At 37.8% G+C, this 16,598-nt stretch overlaps 1 protein-coding gene across 2 annotated transcripts in view; it reads right to left on the bottom strand.

The window, feature by feature from the left end:
* Nucleotides 1-16,598, bottom strand: part of C2CD3 (C2 domain containing 3 centriole elongation regulator) — a 122,841-nt gene that overhangs the window by 105,506 nt on the left and 737 nt on the right. Inside the window, exons 2-5 of one of the 2 annotated variants that reach the window (XM_068989325.1) lie at nucleotides 14,375-14,644; nucleotides 12,079-12,236; nucleotides 2,021-2,226; nucleotides 1,191-1,438 (exon numbers count right to left, since the gene is read on the bottom strand). In XM_068989325.1, coding sequence (XP_068845426.1) covers nucleotides 1,191-1,438; nucleotides 2,021-2,226; nucleotides 12,079-12,236; nucleotides 14,375-14,644 — 882 coding nt within the window. Of the gene's footprint in view, nucleotides 1-1,190; nucleotides 1,439-2,020; nucleotides 2,227-12,078; nucleotides 12,237-14,374; nucleotides 14,659-16,598 lie in introns of both variants that reach the window. The other variant, XM_068989326.1, reaches the window with a different exon arrangement.

The raw sequence follows: 16,598 nt of genomic DNA on the forward strand, positions 1-16,598 counted from the left end.
AAAACAGCATTCCCTCTTTTTCCCTGCTTCATTTTTTACAATTGCCATTATCACCATCTAACACTACATACACCTAGTGTATCATCTGTTTCCATCTAGAATAGAAGATCCATAGGGTAAGATTTGGGGGCCTTAAAAAAAAATAAATTGCTGTATTCCTCACACCTAGAAGAGTGTCAGACATTTGATAAGCGCTGAAGAAGTAACTGCTTAACGGAAGCCTGGTTCTCAAAGTCTGGTTTCCAGGTCTATACAAAATATTCCAGGTATGAGATGACAAGTGCTGAGTATAGTGGGACAATTTTCGTTAGTGCAGCCTAGGGTTACATTAAAGTATAAAATATTATAATCAGGATATATTTTTAAAAATGGGAGATCACAGACACTGTAGTTGAAAAATTATGAACACAATGTTTTTCTTCATTAAAAAAAATCCTTATTAATGAAAATTATGTACCCAAGCAGTTTTAATTTAAAAGATTTTTCTACTACTGTCATAGATATTCTACTTTGGAAATTTTACTTGTGAGGATGGCAACAAATTCATGTCATGCTGTTGATGTCACAGAGCTATATGGCTGACCATTGCAGGGCAACACAAGGTACCAAAACTGCTTTTAGAATACCACTCTCCAACATGAAGTGATCCGATTCAGTTGCTATTTTCTTTTAAAATTTCAGTCTAAGTTCTTACACAGGTAAACCTACTCCTTTCTGTTCGGCTGTCAGTCATATTTAACTCCCAGGCTTAAGATTAGCAGTTTTTGTGCAATGAATGTTCCCAATGAAACCAACAATTTTCAGAATATGAAACAGATTTAGTACTAGCCTCTGCACAATGGTATAAGTAAATTCTGATGAGGAGACAAAATTCTTATTCCCTTTGAATTATCTGGGAAAAAACAAGGACTAGTATTTTTCTGTGATAAAGACTTTTCTTGCATACTCAGGTTCACTTTAAATGGCCTTCTCTAAACTTAAAATTATAAGCACCCAATAATTATTTATAAGTAATTCAGTGGTTTAATAGAGCTGCCATGCAATGGTTAGAGATTCTGGACTCTAGTAAGATTACTCACTTTTATTTGCCTATTTAGTTCAAACAGAAGTCTTGCTTCTCTTTGTACGTTGCTTAACGAGCAGAGTCCCAGTAAACATAGCTTAGTCTCAGTTCACAGATACATTCATACCTGAAAGAAGGTCCTTGGTAGGGGGGTTGTTTGAAGAAAGAACGCATGAGTCACTGTGACTCTTGGCAACTGTGCTAATTTGAGGCTGGAATTCAGAACTGTTGAGAAGGGACATCTGCTTCCATGGGGCTTTGCCTTTCAGAGTCACAGACTCTAAACTCTGTCCTGAATTAAGATGGTGCTGGAGTCCACAGAAAGAGTCCTTTATTGTATCAGAGTTCTCTGCAAAGTACAAGTGGTCTTTCCCCCTGTTTTAAAATAAAGGAGAACTTCAGCAGTATATTAACCATTATGGTAACATTATGCTTCATCAGAGACAGAAAGGGGATCACTGGCGTATAGCAGTGTAGCTCAGACTTTGTAAATCTGTTTTCATCTCCCAAATGAAATAAATAATAGATGTTTTACCTACTGTATGGTTGTGGCTAAAGTGAGACAATGAAACAAAGAGCTCAGTGCTGAGCATGACACAAAGCAAACGCCTGATAATTATTTAAAATCAAAATCTATCTTTCTTCCTTCATTCCCTTTCATAAAACACTGCCTTTTCCCTCTTTCCCTCATTACACATCTATCATAGCATCTCTATATGACTTAGACATACTTATTTATCTGTGTATTGGCCTCCTCACTAGATTATGAGCCATCTTCAAAACAGGAACTGCCTCTTATTAATTTCTATGCCCAGCACCAGGAAACAGTGAATACTTAATACTTATTTGGTGAAATGACTACCTTTAGTCTTTTAAGCAACCTCAAATGAAAGACAAAAATTATGCATTCAGTGGGAGTTAGCTAACAGACTGATTGGTATTAGGTGTGGCAATTACCTTGGTGGGGTTGACCTACTGCTATTAGCTGCTACATCTTTTCCATCAGTTTTGGTAGTAGGGATCCTTGATGGAACCAGAAATTGAGTATTGCTTGCTTCAGAATATTCTCTGAATCCCTGCTCAGATAAAAGCACATTTTCTGTGGTAGGAAGAGGATTATAGCTGTCATAAGTTTCTGACAAAGGCTCCAGGGCAAGTGAGACCTGAAAGAGACATGCAATGTATTAATATTTTTTAGCATTGATTAATTTTTAAACTGTTTAATATTAATTAATGACCCCCATTTCTTATAGGATCAAGTTCAAATTCCTGCCTACATCAGAAGTCTCATCTCTCACTGTGCTCTCCTCCCCATCTCTCTCTCCTAGATTTACTAATTACTTCAGAGTTTTCTAAATTTACCTTATATTTCATTCCTTTATGCCTCTATATGCAGATTTCCTCCAGTATTACTTCCTCTATGAAAACTTTTTTGTGTCTAGGCAGAGACCTTATGGCCATTCCATTTTCCGTTTTTCTACTTACTCTGTATCTATCCATTCATATAACCTCCATTTATTGAATACTGTAAGAGGCCAGAAACTGTGCTACATTCCTCACATAGAGAAGCAGATGCGATGATATAATTCTGTCAGGAAAGTATATTATCCTAATTTGAAGATTTAAAAGAAAGCAGATGCTTAAAGGAGGTATTTGTACTTTCAGTTTATTTGTTATCCTAATTAGATTATGAATTACTCGAAGGCATGGACTGTCTTATTCATGTTTCTGTAGACTAATCAGAATAAGCACACACTTAGTGCACACAATGACTAATGGTCTGACAAATAAAAAAAACAACTTGTTGCATCCTTATTGCTGGTCATTTGAGAAAAATAAGGCCCTAGTTCTATGCCGGGGAGGAGGCAGGGTGAAGAGGAAGGAACAGTAAGATGTAAACTTTTAGTTTTCTTGAAGTTTTCTTTATCATCTCACTCCACTGAATTCAGGCCCTCTACTGAAAAACTCTCCAGTTCTCCGAAAAGCTAAACAAAGTCTAATGGGGGAGTAAAAAGTAAAACAGCCTAAAGCAAAACTTTAGAGAAGAAACTGAATAATGTACTCCCCCAAAGAAAAGAAGAACAGTGTTGAAAGTTAGGCTACAATGACATAGAAAGCAGAAGGAATTGTTAAAGGAGCCGAAGAGAGTTACATAATGATAAATGGCCTAAGGCCAAAATGAAAGACTGCAGTTAAACATTTTAAGAAGTCAATGGAGTAATTTGTGTGGAGAAATTGTCAAGGCAGAGACTCAATAAACACACTTGGGTCTTGATGAGAACTTTGTTCATGAACCAGGTAGCACAAAGTCCTTTAAATCTATTCATCAAGATTTTCTACAAATGACCATAATGCAATGGGATAAATACTTCATGCAGTCATTGCTCTAAGAGGATCACATAAAATCCTGGCTGCCCAAATGTGTCAGAAAATTGTCCCCTACCATTCATCACTTGCCAGAAGATTGCCACTGTATTCTAAAAACAAAGGAGACACTGAGAATAAAGAGAGAGTCCCTGGCATTAACAATGACCTACTGGCTGGTCATAGTTTTGCTTTTTCCTTAAAAAATCTGAACTAGTTACAAAACAACTCACAGGTCTCCATTACCAGTGAGGGGGGGAAAAAAGCAAGTCCAGGTACCTGCCACACCTACTTTACAATGAAAATACAGGTGCTGGTCTAACTCCTTTGTTCAATTAACAAGTATTTTTTGAGATCAGTTCAGTGCCAAGTTCTGTGCTACTTGCCTGGGGCAAAGAGATAATAAAACATGGAATCTGACCCACAGGATCAGAGTATCTTGTGAAAGTGAAAGGGTTAGCTGCTCAGTAGTGTCCGACTCTTTGCAACCCCATGGACTACAGCCCACCAGGCTCCTCTGTCCATGGAATTCTCCAGGCAAGGATACTGGAGTGGGCTGCCATTACCTTCTCCAGGGGATCTTTCCAACTCAGGGATTGAACCTGGGTCTCCTGCATTGGAAGCAGATTCTCTACCATCTGAGCCACCAGGGAAGCCATCTTGTAGGGAAATTTAACAAGAAGTAATTTTAATATAAAATGATGAGTTTTAAGAATAAGTATGTGTACTGGGTGCTGCAGGAACACGAAAGAGGGGTCTGGGCTTGGGGAAGAAGTGAGGAAGAAGGGCTAGAGATGGCTTCCAGGACTGAAAAATAAATACTCGAGTTTAGAACCTTAAATATGAATGAGCAGGGACTGAGGTAAAACATTCCAGGCAGAGAAAAAAGCATGAGTCAAGTTTTGCAGGTGTAAAACAGAATACTGTTCCAGCAATTCCTACCAGTCCAAGCGATCTCCACTCCTAACCCCTCTGTTTCCATACAGTGTACCCAATACACTCCTGTGTTCATCTTGGCAGATCCTCATTTCAGTCCACAGCAGTTATGCTCTTCCCCAGTCAAAGTTCATCCTGATGCTCCTTTGACAACCCCTTCACTGAGCCCTGCAGATTTTCTATTGGATACATACTACCTTATCACTTTACACTTTAACTGAACATCTCTTTCTTAAAGTATCCTCATTTCCCCCAAAGTTTCTCCAAAGGAAACTACTTCTTCTACTAGCTAGGATAAGGGAGGTTGACTTACTCCTTTTTGGTGCCATTGCCAGACCATCATTCTACTGCCCAAACATATCACAGCTTTTCTAAATTCCATGCCATCCACAAATACCTTGAATATACCACATGATTCACACGTGTAATAAAATATCCTTAAGAACACAATTCAGTGTTCTCTCAATGACTCAATGCTCTCTTTAGCACTAAGCTGCCCACAGTCATCTTCTACATTTACAACATATCAGTATTAGAGAGAGAAAACTAGTATATCTATTTTTCAGACTTATGCTGGTCAATATAGCATTTGTGAAGATTTAAAAATTATTTAACGGTGATTTAAAAAACAGATTTTAGGTAAAAATTTGAATTTCTGGCCTCTCTCGAAAAATCAGAAGTTCCAACAATCCTGGGTCCCCATTGCAATGTGGCAAAAATTAGCTGGAGTAGATTTCCCAGGCAAGAATACTGGAGTGGGTTGCCATTTCCTCCTCCAGGGGATCTTCCTGACCCAAGGATGGAAACAGTGTCTCCTGCATGGGCAGGTGGATTCTTTACTGCTGAGCCAACAAGAAAGGCCAAAACTATGCTTAGATGCAAGTGACCACCACCATATTTAAGATATGGAACACCTGCATCACCCCTGAAATACTCCCTTTGTAGTCATATCTTCTCACCTTTAACCTCTAGCAACAATTGAGTTTGATAAAATACAATACTCATTTATGATCAAATTATCAGAAAACTTGGACTTTCTCAATGATAAAGGGCATCTATGAAAAACCTGCATCTAACATATTTAACAGTGAAAAGACCAAATGCTTTCCTCCCATGAACAAGAACAAGGCAAAGATATCTCCCTTGTTTTATCTAAGGCAAATGGATAAAAACTGTGTAATATCCATACAATGGAACACAACTCTATAAAAGAGAAGTACTGATACATAAATAATATGGATGACTATCAAACCTGACTTATTCCAGTTAATATCTCTTTTTCCCCCATTAACATTTTAAGAAATGTTAATCCCTCCTGGTTGAGGAGCCAAAGAATATTCACTGTTTTTAATATCTTATTTATCTAAGATATTATTTTGCAAATTCATTTTTGTATTTCAGTCAGTTCAGTTCAGTCGCATTCAACTCTTTGTGACCCCATGACTGCAGCACACCAGACTTCCCTGTCCATCACCAACTCCTGGAGCTTGTTCAAACTCATGTCTGTTGAGTCGGTGATGCCATCCAACCATCTCATCCACTGTCGTCCCTTCTCCTCCTGCCCTCAATTCTTTGCAGCATGAGAGTCTTTTCCAATGAGTCAGCTCTTCACATCAGGTGGACAAAGTATTGAAGCTTCAGCATCAGCATCAGTCTTTCCAATGAACATTCAGGGCTGAATTCCTTTAGGATTTGACTAGTTTGATCTCCATGATGTCCAGGGGACTCTCAAGAGTCTTTTCCAACACCACAGTTCAAAGTATCCATTCTTTGGTGCTCAGCCTTATTTATTGTCCAGCTCTCACAGCTATATATGACTACTGGAAAAACTATCTTTGACTATATGGACCTTTGTAGGCAAAGTAATGTCTCTGCTTTTCAATATGATGTCTAGATTTGTCATTGCTTTTCTTCCAAGGAGTGGGCTACATGGCTACAACCACCATCTGCAGTAAATCTGGAGCCCAAGAAAATAAAGTCTGTCACTGTTTCTATTGTTTCCCTACCTATTTACCATGAAGTGATGGAACTGTATGCCATGATCTTAGTTTTTTCAATGTTGAGTTTTAAGTCAGCCTTTTCACTCTCCTCTTTCACCTTCATCAAGAGGCTCTTTAATTCCTCTTCACTTTCTGCCGTTAGGGTGGTGTTATCTGCATATCTAAGGTTATTGGTATTTCTCCCAGCAATCTTGATTCCAGCTTGCGCTTCATCCAGCCCAGCATTTTGCATGATGTACTCTACATTTAAGTTACATAAGCAGGGTGATACTATACAGCCTTGATGTACTCCTTTCCCAATTTGGAACCAGTACATTGTTCCATGTCCAGTTCTAATTGTTGCTTCTTGACCTGCATACAGGTTTTACAGGAGGCAGGTAAGGTGGTCTGGTATTCCCACCTCTTTCAGAATTTTCCACAGTTTGTTGTGATCTACACAGTCAAAGGCTTTACAGTATTCAATGAAGCAGATGTTGTTCTGGAATTTTCTAGTTTTGTGATCCAATGGATGTTGGCAATTTGACCTCTGGTTCCTCTGCCTTCTCTAAATCCAGCTTGTATATCTGGAAGTTCTAAGTTCACATACTATTGAAGCCTAGCTTGAAGGATTTTGAGCATTACTTTGCTAGTGTGTGAAATGAGTGCAACTGTACATTTGAACATTCTCTGAAATTGCCTTTGGGACTGGAATGAAAACTGACCTTTTCCAGATAATTAACCTTGCTCAATTATCCTCCTTTATTTTCTGTATCTTTCTTCACTTGCTTTTCTCTTGGTTTACAAATCAGGTCTCTTACTCTCTACAAGGGGTCAGCAAACTCATTCTGTAAAGGGGCAGAGGGTAAATATTTTCAGCTGTATTGAACAATTTTTTTTTAAATGACCCTTTAAAAATATAAGAAAACTTTCAGTTAGAAAGCCAGATTCAGACCACTAGGCAAAGTGTGCCAATTCCTCTTCTAAAGTATCAACAAATTTCTCAATTCTACCACCCACTATCAATCTTTTCCTCTACAATTCAAGTAAATTTTATATGTGCCTCTCATATGCCTGAGCACCATGTTAAGTACTTCCATATTTCTTTTCATATCACTTAATCCCTGCAACAAGGCTGTAAGGTAAATGTTATGATCTTCATTTTATAAAATAGGATACTGAAACTCAGAGAGTACAAATGAACACCAACCAATTTTTCCATGTCCAAGTCTGGTGCTATATCCATTAGGTTACACTATCTCTCTCTGGAAAATAGAAGTCTCTGTTATTTCTACTTCTTCACTGTAATTACTATGCATGTACTTATTCCATAATCTTTCAAAATCTGACCTCTATCTCCAAGACTCTATAAAAACAATTCTCCAACAAATCCAATGATATTTAAATAAAAAACATAGTATTATTTTATCAGCTGACATTCAAATAAGGGGAAAAAAAATGACCCAACACCTTAGAAAACAGTTAGGACACAGGCCAGCAGTTCCTCAAAGTTTAAATAGCTACCACATGATCACAATTCTACACCAAGGTATATACAAAGGAACTGAAAGCATCTGTTCACAAAAAACCTGTATGCAAATGTTCATAGCAGCATTAGTCATAAAAGCCAGAAAGTTGAAACAATCCAAATGTCCATCAACTGAAGAATGGATAAACAACATGTGATATATCCATACAATAGAATATTATTTAGCTACAATAAGGAATAAAGTTCTGCTTCATGCTACAACATGGATGAACCTTTAAAACATTATAATAAGTCAAAGAAGCCAGATACAAAGAGCCACATATTACATCATTTACACGAAATACTCAGAATAGGTAATTTATGGAGACAAAAAGTAGATCAGTGATTGCCAGGGGATGGAGAAAGTAAAAAGGGGAATGACTACTAATGGGTATACTGTTTCTTTTTGCGGTGATAAAAATGTTCTGGAATTAGATAACCATGATGGTTGCACATTCTTATGAACATACTAAAAATTAGAGTTGTATACTTTAAAAGGGTGAATTTTATGGCATGTGAATTGTATCTAATTTTTTTAAATAGGAAAAGAGGACTTCCCTGGTGGTCCAGTGGTTGTGAGTCTACCTGCCAATGCAGGAAACACAAGTTCAATCTCTGGTCTGGGAAGATTCTACATGCCACAGGGCAACTGGATCTGTGCACAACTACCAAGCCAGTGGTCTCGAGCCCCTGACACACAACTACTGAGCTCAACTGCTGCAACTACTGAAGTCCGTGTGCCAAAAGCCCACTCCAACAAGAGAGGTTCTCTTCAACAATAGAAGCCACCGCATCATAAGAAGCATGTGCACCACTAGAGAGTAGCCCCGCTTGCTGCAACTAGAGAAAGCCTGTGTGCAGCAATGAAGACCCAGCACACTCAAAAATAAATGCATAGATCTTTTAAAAAATAGGGAAAGAACCCATCTAGAATTCTATATTTCAACTGTTTTTATTTTCCCTTGTTTTCTTCCCCCTAGTCACTGATCATACACACACGAGTACACTTTCAATTCTCTTTGCTATCAATCTAAAACAATTTTTCGATGTTGCTACACAGTCATAACTACATAATTTTATCTTTTATGGAAACAAAATATTCCACTAATAGACTCTGGTTGCAATACTGTCTAATGAAATTGTTTGAATGTTTTCAATATTAGACGTGCATTTCCATAACCAGTCGTAAGTGTATTACTTTCCTCTATTTTTATGCTTCGGTTCAGTTCAGTTCAGTTGCTCAGTTGTGTCCGACTCTTTGCAACCCCATGAATCGCAGCACGCCAGGCCTCCCTGTCCATCACCATCTCCCGGAGTTTACTCAGACTCACATTCATCGAGTCCGTGACGCCATCCAGCCATCTCATCCTCGGTCGTCCCCTTCTCCTCCTGCCCCCAATCCCTCCCAGCATCAGAGTCTTTTCCAATGAGTCAACTCTTCACATGACGTGGCCAAAGTACTGGAGTTTCAGCTTTAGCGTCATTCCTTCCAAAGAAATCCCAGGGCTGATCTCCTTCAGAATGGACTGGATGGATCTCCTTGCAGTCCAAGGGACTCTCAAGAGTCTTCTCCAACACCACAGTTCAAAAGCATCAATTCTTCGGCGCTCAGTTTTCTTCACAGTCCAACTCTCACATCCACACATGACCACTGGAAAAACCATAGCCTTGACTAGACAGACAGTAGTCGGCAAAGTAATGTCTCTACTTTTGAATATACTACCTAGGTTGGTCATAACTTTTCTTCCAAGGAGTAAGCGTCTTTTAATTTCATGGCTGCAGTCACCATCTGCAGTGATTTTGGAGCCCCCAAAAATAAAGTCTGACACTGTTTCCCCATCTATTTCCCATGAAGTGATGAGGCCGGATGCCATGATCTTCGTTTTCTGAATGTTGAGCTTTAAGCCAACTTTTTCACTCTCCTCTTTCACTTTCATCAAGAGGCTTTTTAGCTCCTCTTCACTTTCTGCCATAAGGGTGGTGTCATCTGCATATCTGAGGTGATTGATATTTCTCCCGGCAATCTTGATTCCAGCTTGTGTTTCTTCCAGTCCAGCGTTTCTCATGATGTACTCTGCATATAAGTTAAATAAGCCGGGTGACAATATACAGCCTTGATGTACTCCTTTCCCTATTTGGAACCAGTCTGTTGTTCCATGTCCAGTTCTAAGTGCTGCTTCCTGACCTGCATACAGATTTCTCAAGAGGCAGGTCAGGTGGTCTGGTATTCCCATCTCTTTAAGAATTTTCCACAGTTTATTGTGATCCACACAAAGGCTTTGGCATAGTCAATAAAGCAGAAGTAGATGTTTTTTTGGAACTCTCTTGCTTTTTCCATGATCCAGCGGATGTTGGCAATTTGATCTCCGGTTCCTCTGCCTTTTCTAAAACCAGCTTGAACATCAGGGAGTTCACGGTTCACGTATTGCTGAAGCCTGGCTTGGAGAATTTTGAGCGTTACTTTACTAGCATGTGAGATGAGTGCAATTGTGCGGTAGTTTGAGCATTCTTTGGCATTGCCTTTCTTTGGAATTGGAATGAAAACTGACCTTTTCCAGTCCTGTGGCCACTGCTGAGTTTTCCAAATTTGCTGGCATATTGAGTGCAGCACTTTCACAGCATCATCTTTCAGGATTTGAAACAGCTCAACTGGAATTCCATCACCTCCACTAGCTTTGTTCGTAGTGATGCTTTCTAAGGCCCACTTGACATCACATTCCAAGATGTCTGGCTCTAGATTAGTGATCACATCATCATGATTATCTGGGTTGTGAAGATCTTTTTTGTACAGTTCTTATGGTATTTCCTTAATATAAGTCCCTAGCAGTAGAATTATTCAGGTAAATGATATATGATCATTTTTATGGCTCTTGAAACACAATGCCAAACTGTTTTTGCTGGTCTGATGCAATTTTGTACCATATGAGAAAAGCAGGAGTAATCCAGTCTCATTTTACCTCGAAGTTACCACTATAAGGTGTCACTATCTTTCAATAATACTATAAATAAAAATATGATAAAGAGTATAGAAAATGCTAAGTTCTTTCACTTGCATGCATGCCAAATCAGTTTCTTCAGTTGTGTCTACCTCTTTGTGATCCTACAAACTGTAGCCCGCCAGGCTCCTCTGTCCATGGGATTTTCCAGGCAAGAATACTAGAGTGGCCTGCCATGCTCTCCCTCCAGGGGAATCTTCCTGACCCAGGGATTGAACCTGAGTCTTCTGAGGCTCCTTCATTGTAGGCGGATTCTTTACCACTGAGCCACCAGGGAAGCCCAAGTTCTTTTACGTCGTTAAATCTATTTCTGGACTTTATTCTCTTCCTTTGACACAATTATGTGCTTGTGGTTTTGTAACAAGTTCTTAAATCTGGTAACGTTATATGTTCTTTTTCGAACTGCTTTCTAAATATCTTCTTAAATTTCTATACATATTTTAGAATATATTTGACAAAGTATTAAACTCACCAAATTTCTCAAGGATTTGAATATTCAGGGTTCTCCAGGAAGAACTCCCAGTCTCCCTCAGAAAGGGACCCTTCTATGTTCTTTCCCACTATCCAGTACATATATCTACTATGTATGTATCACACTGTGTTCTATTTGTTACTATCTTCTATTTCATCCTACCTGACTTTGGAAAACTAATTGAAAGGACTATCTCTTATCTCCGTATCCTAAATTAATGGCACATAATAAACTATCAAAAAAATGTAGGCTGAATCAGTGAATGAACATCAAAGATACCACTTAAATGAGTCAAACAAGCTACTACTGCTGGTCACTACCTTAGGAGGTGTGGGAAAAACAAAGAAAGTAGAAAATACTGTCCTGTCTCTCAAGGAATCTATAAACTAAAAGGGAAGGAAATTAAAAGGAAACTACAGATACATGATTTTGGAGACTATGTAAGATTATAACTGAACAATGATTATGTAATTCATGTTATAAAATTAATAGAGAGCACAGAGAAGAATGAGTACAGTAGGAGCTGTGAAGGATTCTTGGAACTTGAGATGGGCAGCAAAGAACTAAGAGGATATGGATAAGTGGGAAATAAGTACAAAACAGTCACTGGGTAAGAACAAAGGCATGGAGTGGGTATTTGCATGGCATTTGGGAGTCACATACCTTCCCATTCTACAAACAGACTCAAATATTTGTGCCCCTAAAGTTTTACTCTATGTAGCAGAGAATTATGATACTTTTACCTGGAGTTCTCCAAGTTTCTTAGATGTTGGTGAAACAATGGTAAAAAATCCATCGATGTGATGGGTTGGAGAAAGCTGGGCTAGTCCACTGATCTGAACTCTACCAACTGGAAGATGTTCAAGTTTGGTGATTACTTCCAGCACCAGCACAGCCATATCTAATCAGAAACAGTTACAACATCAGCAGACATTTTTCTTTTTTTTTTTTTTGGAAGTGGGCAGAGTAGTACACATTACCAAATGTTTTTACTTAAAAAAAAAAAATCACTTTATTTTCAAATAAACTATGTATTACCATATCATTCAGGGGGTGGGAAAGAGTGAACCCAAGATCAAAAAACAAAGTTTTAAAGAAAAGCAATGACAAATATCTCAAATGGAGGGAAAAAATCACACAGAAATAGTTAGCATATCAACTATTTGATAAGGAAAATACCTTTAAGAGAGTATTTTTTTTTTTTTACATATTTGGCAAGGATTCAGGTTTTAGTTTTGAAATAAAAAAGTAACAATTCTCAGTTTTTAAATTCTCACCATATCTAGTTTTGAACTGGACAAAGGGCTTCTCTTATATAGATGCAGCAGCTGGTCCCTGCTTCTCAGGAGTATTTTTATTACTTATTCCTCAATAATATCTGGAGGACTGAAATGCTGAGAGCACTTAGAACCAAAAGGAATGGAAATAAACTCCTTAACTGGATTCTTCAATTGGTTGCTTTGACTTAACACCTTCATGGTCCCAATTTATAGCAGGAGAAATACAATGCATGCATATGCAATTTGAGATTATTTCAGAACAGTGTAACTTCTGAATATTTTCTTACCAAAGTTGAGAAAATGATTTTTTTTTTCACCATCTGTTGAATGTTGTAGTGAAAAGAGCACTGGATTACAATTACAAGATCTGTGATTGTGTTGTGGCTCTGATATTCACAGTCTATTTCTGTGAAAGCCACAGCTGTCTATAAAATAAGCATCACAATACCTGTATGATGGCTGTGAGGAATCGTAGTATTGTAAATAAAACACATAGCACAGAATCCTTTTACATGGCAGTTGCTTAATGGCTGTTTTATGACTTTAGGCAAATTACTTAACATATCACAGTCCCTGACTTATCTAATCATGTAAGTTACCTGGAAATTCTATGAATAAGTATAAAAGTGCTCTGTAGAATATAAAATAATGTGCATGTATAGAATATGAGAAATCTATCAACATTTGTTGCTTATTTATTAACAGCCAGGCTCACCTATGTCTCATTAATTTTCTTAATCAGATATCTATGGGTATCTTTTAAAAGCTCTTATCACTTTTTACCTAACATCATAACTAAACTTCTCTGCGAATTTAGTTAGAATTCAATACCATTTGGATTAAATCTTTTGATTCATTTTTGTAATCTCCACAGCACCTAAGCACAATGTCTGATGCACGCTAAGTATTCCATACATATTTTTTGAATAACTGAATTTTCTTTATATTTTGATGTCTTCAATAATTTCTTCTGGAAATAATGTAAACTTAAGCACAAGTTAATCTTTAATTCACTTCTGGCTCTCTTGTATTCTTAGCCCAACAATATTTGCATGATAAATGCTTTTCACTGACTTTGAACTGATTTGGTAAGTCCACCATCTAAAATGTTTATATGAAAGTTTGACTTGAATAGAGAAATAACACAGTATATTCAGAATGCCTTCCTTGAATAGAAATGAAATTTTGGCTCTTGGTTCCCAGTAGAGGGATTCTCCCTTCTCTGAAAACCTGTACTACTAACTCACTAAAACACTCAATTGGTATTTAGCATGTATTATCTTGTATTATTACTAAATTTTCTATTAGTAAATTTTATATCCTTATTATTAGTAATTTTTTTCCTTGAGTATAATGGAAGTTCCAGAGTAGAGATTATAGTTATTACTTAAAGAAGTACAAGGTAGTGACAAGTGAATGAGTCTTGGTGTCAGAGAGAAGTGGGTTCAAATTCTAGTTTTGCCATTTATCAACTATAGAACCTTATATAGAGTATTCATTTCATCCCTCTGAACTCTGGTCTCATTGTCTATAAAACAGAGAAGATATCTATCTTTCAGGGTTATTAAAGATTAGAAATAATATGGATCAACTGGTAGCACAGAGTATACTCAAAATAATGGTGGCAATTATAACATCTCTGAATCCTCAATAACTAACAGTGTCACAGCTGCTAGGAACATAATAATACCTACTGTTAACGACATAGCTACATGCTTCTTATTAGGCCTGCAGATGAACTGACAAGACAAAAACATACCTGTTAGGTAAGAGGTAAACTGCTTTGGACCACAGCGAATAGCATAACGTGTAGTTGTTCTCACAGCTTTTGGTTCAGTCTGCAATGCATCTCTGGGACAAAAGAGGGTTCCTTCCGATGTTTCTCCCCACCATCTCACCCGGACAAGTACACAAGCAGGAGGCTTTGCAATCTTCCATATGACTTTGTTAACAGAAAGTTTCAGAAAGCAGCGTAGCTGGCCTTCAACCAAGGGTGGCAAGCTTGTAGATGGAGAAATGTCACTTAAACCTGTGGAGGAATCCAAGAATACAAAGTCAAAATTTAGTCTAAATACAGAAAACATATAGTCTGCTTTTTGAATGAAAAACACATAAAAACATTTTAATCTCTACAGAGAGAAGGCTAATTCTATTTATCCTAATATACGAGAAGAAGTAACTGGCAAACCACAAAATAACCTATCTGGTCACTTAAGCCACCCTGAAAACTAGTTAGTATTCAGGATTGGATTCAGGTTACTGTGAGGAAAGAACACACCAACTTAAGACATACGCTTCTTTAACTGAAAGATACTAAATGAAAACTACAACGATACAGTATATAGATTTTAAAAAACCTCTGAAGTAGTTGAAATTTTTCCTCCATTGCTATTCTGATTATGGCAATGTCCAGTTTTAAAAGACGCTATTTTTACATAATTCTCATACTTTAAAACTGTCACTAAATATAAACAGCATCAACTCCTGTCAATTCACAAATGACATGTCCACCATACAACTCAGTGCTTCCATAAAGACCTCACCTTAAACTGTGTCTTTTCTTCCTGCCAATATCATATAATCAATGAGGACAGAAAGTATCACCTTTAGATTCCGCCACTACTCTTTAGCATAGTGCTATGTAACTCTGGCAGTGAGAGAAGGTCAATTCTCCCCAGCTAATTCAGGTCACTTTGTGAATAGCATGTCACTTCCTGGAAATATATTGGTTGGCCCAAAAGTTTGTTGGGATTTTTCCATGAAATGTTACAAAAAACCCAAATGAACTTTGGGGCCAACCCTATAGTAAGTATGGAGAAGGAAATGGCACCCCACTCCAGTATTCTTGACTGGAGAATCCTGTGGACGGAGGAGCCTGATGGGCTGCTGTCCATGGGGTCACACAGAGTCGGACATGACTGAAGCGACTTAGCATGCATGTTCATAATATTTACGGCTTTTAGACAAATAACATGTAAATAAGGCAATTAACCCTGACTTTCTATACAGCTTTCCTTTAATGACCCTGATTGTCTTCCCCTTCACAGTATCTTTTAACCATGACTTATAGGAAGTTTAAGAACTCATTCCAATATTATACACACCTTTCTATTCTTCTCACTTTTCCTTTGGAGAGTGGTCATGCCTCAAGAAGAAAATACACTGAAGTCTACCAGATCAGAAATTTATATAACTAATTCTTTGGATTTCTAAGAGAACACCCCCTCTGCTTTCTTGAGTGATGACCCACCATAATATTTATGAATAACTAGTTTTAATATAAAAATTATACACAGGCGTGTGCATGACTATTATTGTACATGCAGATGGTATAGTGAGAAGGACATTAGTATGTTATTTCAATTTTGATTTTCCTCCTATCAACCAAATCTACTTTGGTTTGATGTAGGTAGCACAGCACTGAACACTTTCACACTTCTGTTTCATATCTTGCATCATTCCTGGAAGGAAACACATTGCCTCAAAACTGCCTTAGTTATCTTTAAACAGCAGATAAGATTCATTTCTAGACTGCAGCTTTAGTCCTCAACCCAGTGGCCTAAGGCACTATCACTATTTCAAATACCTCTTTACCTATAATGTAAAAAGGCAGAATCACCCAGTTTTTGTTTTGAGGCAGCTCTGCAGAGATTTAATTTTGTTTCCTGATCTGCCCTGGGTTCCCAGGGTGACTGTTCTTGCTGAAGCTAACATTCCCCTGGTCTCCTTAACTGGACTAACCTGATAAAGTCCTCCTGTTAAACACTTTCACCATCTCAAATCCTTCAGAGATCTTCATACCCTCACTTCCTATCACACTGTCAATCCCCAGTCTTTCTTTCTCTCTCCTCTGTAACTGGCTTTTCCCTGCTCCCATCTGTAGCCCTTCATGATTCATGATTGCCTCACGCCTCAGTCATTCAACTAACATTTATCGTGTTCTGTTGTGTGCTAGTTTTGGGGGATTCGCTAAGGCCTAAAAC

This window comes from Capricornis sumatraensis, chromosome 16 (genome assembly GCF_032405125.1).
Source record: "Capricornis sumatraensis isolate serow.1 chromosome 16, serow.2, whole genome shotgun sequence".
Lineage (NCBI taxonomy): Eukaryota > Metazoa > Chordata > Mammalia > Artiodactyla > Bovidae > Capricornis > Capricornis sumatraensis.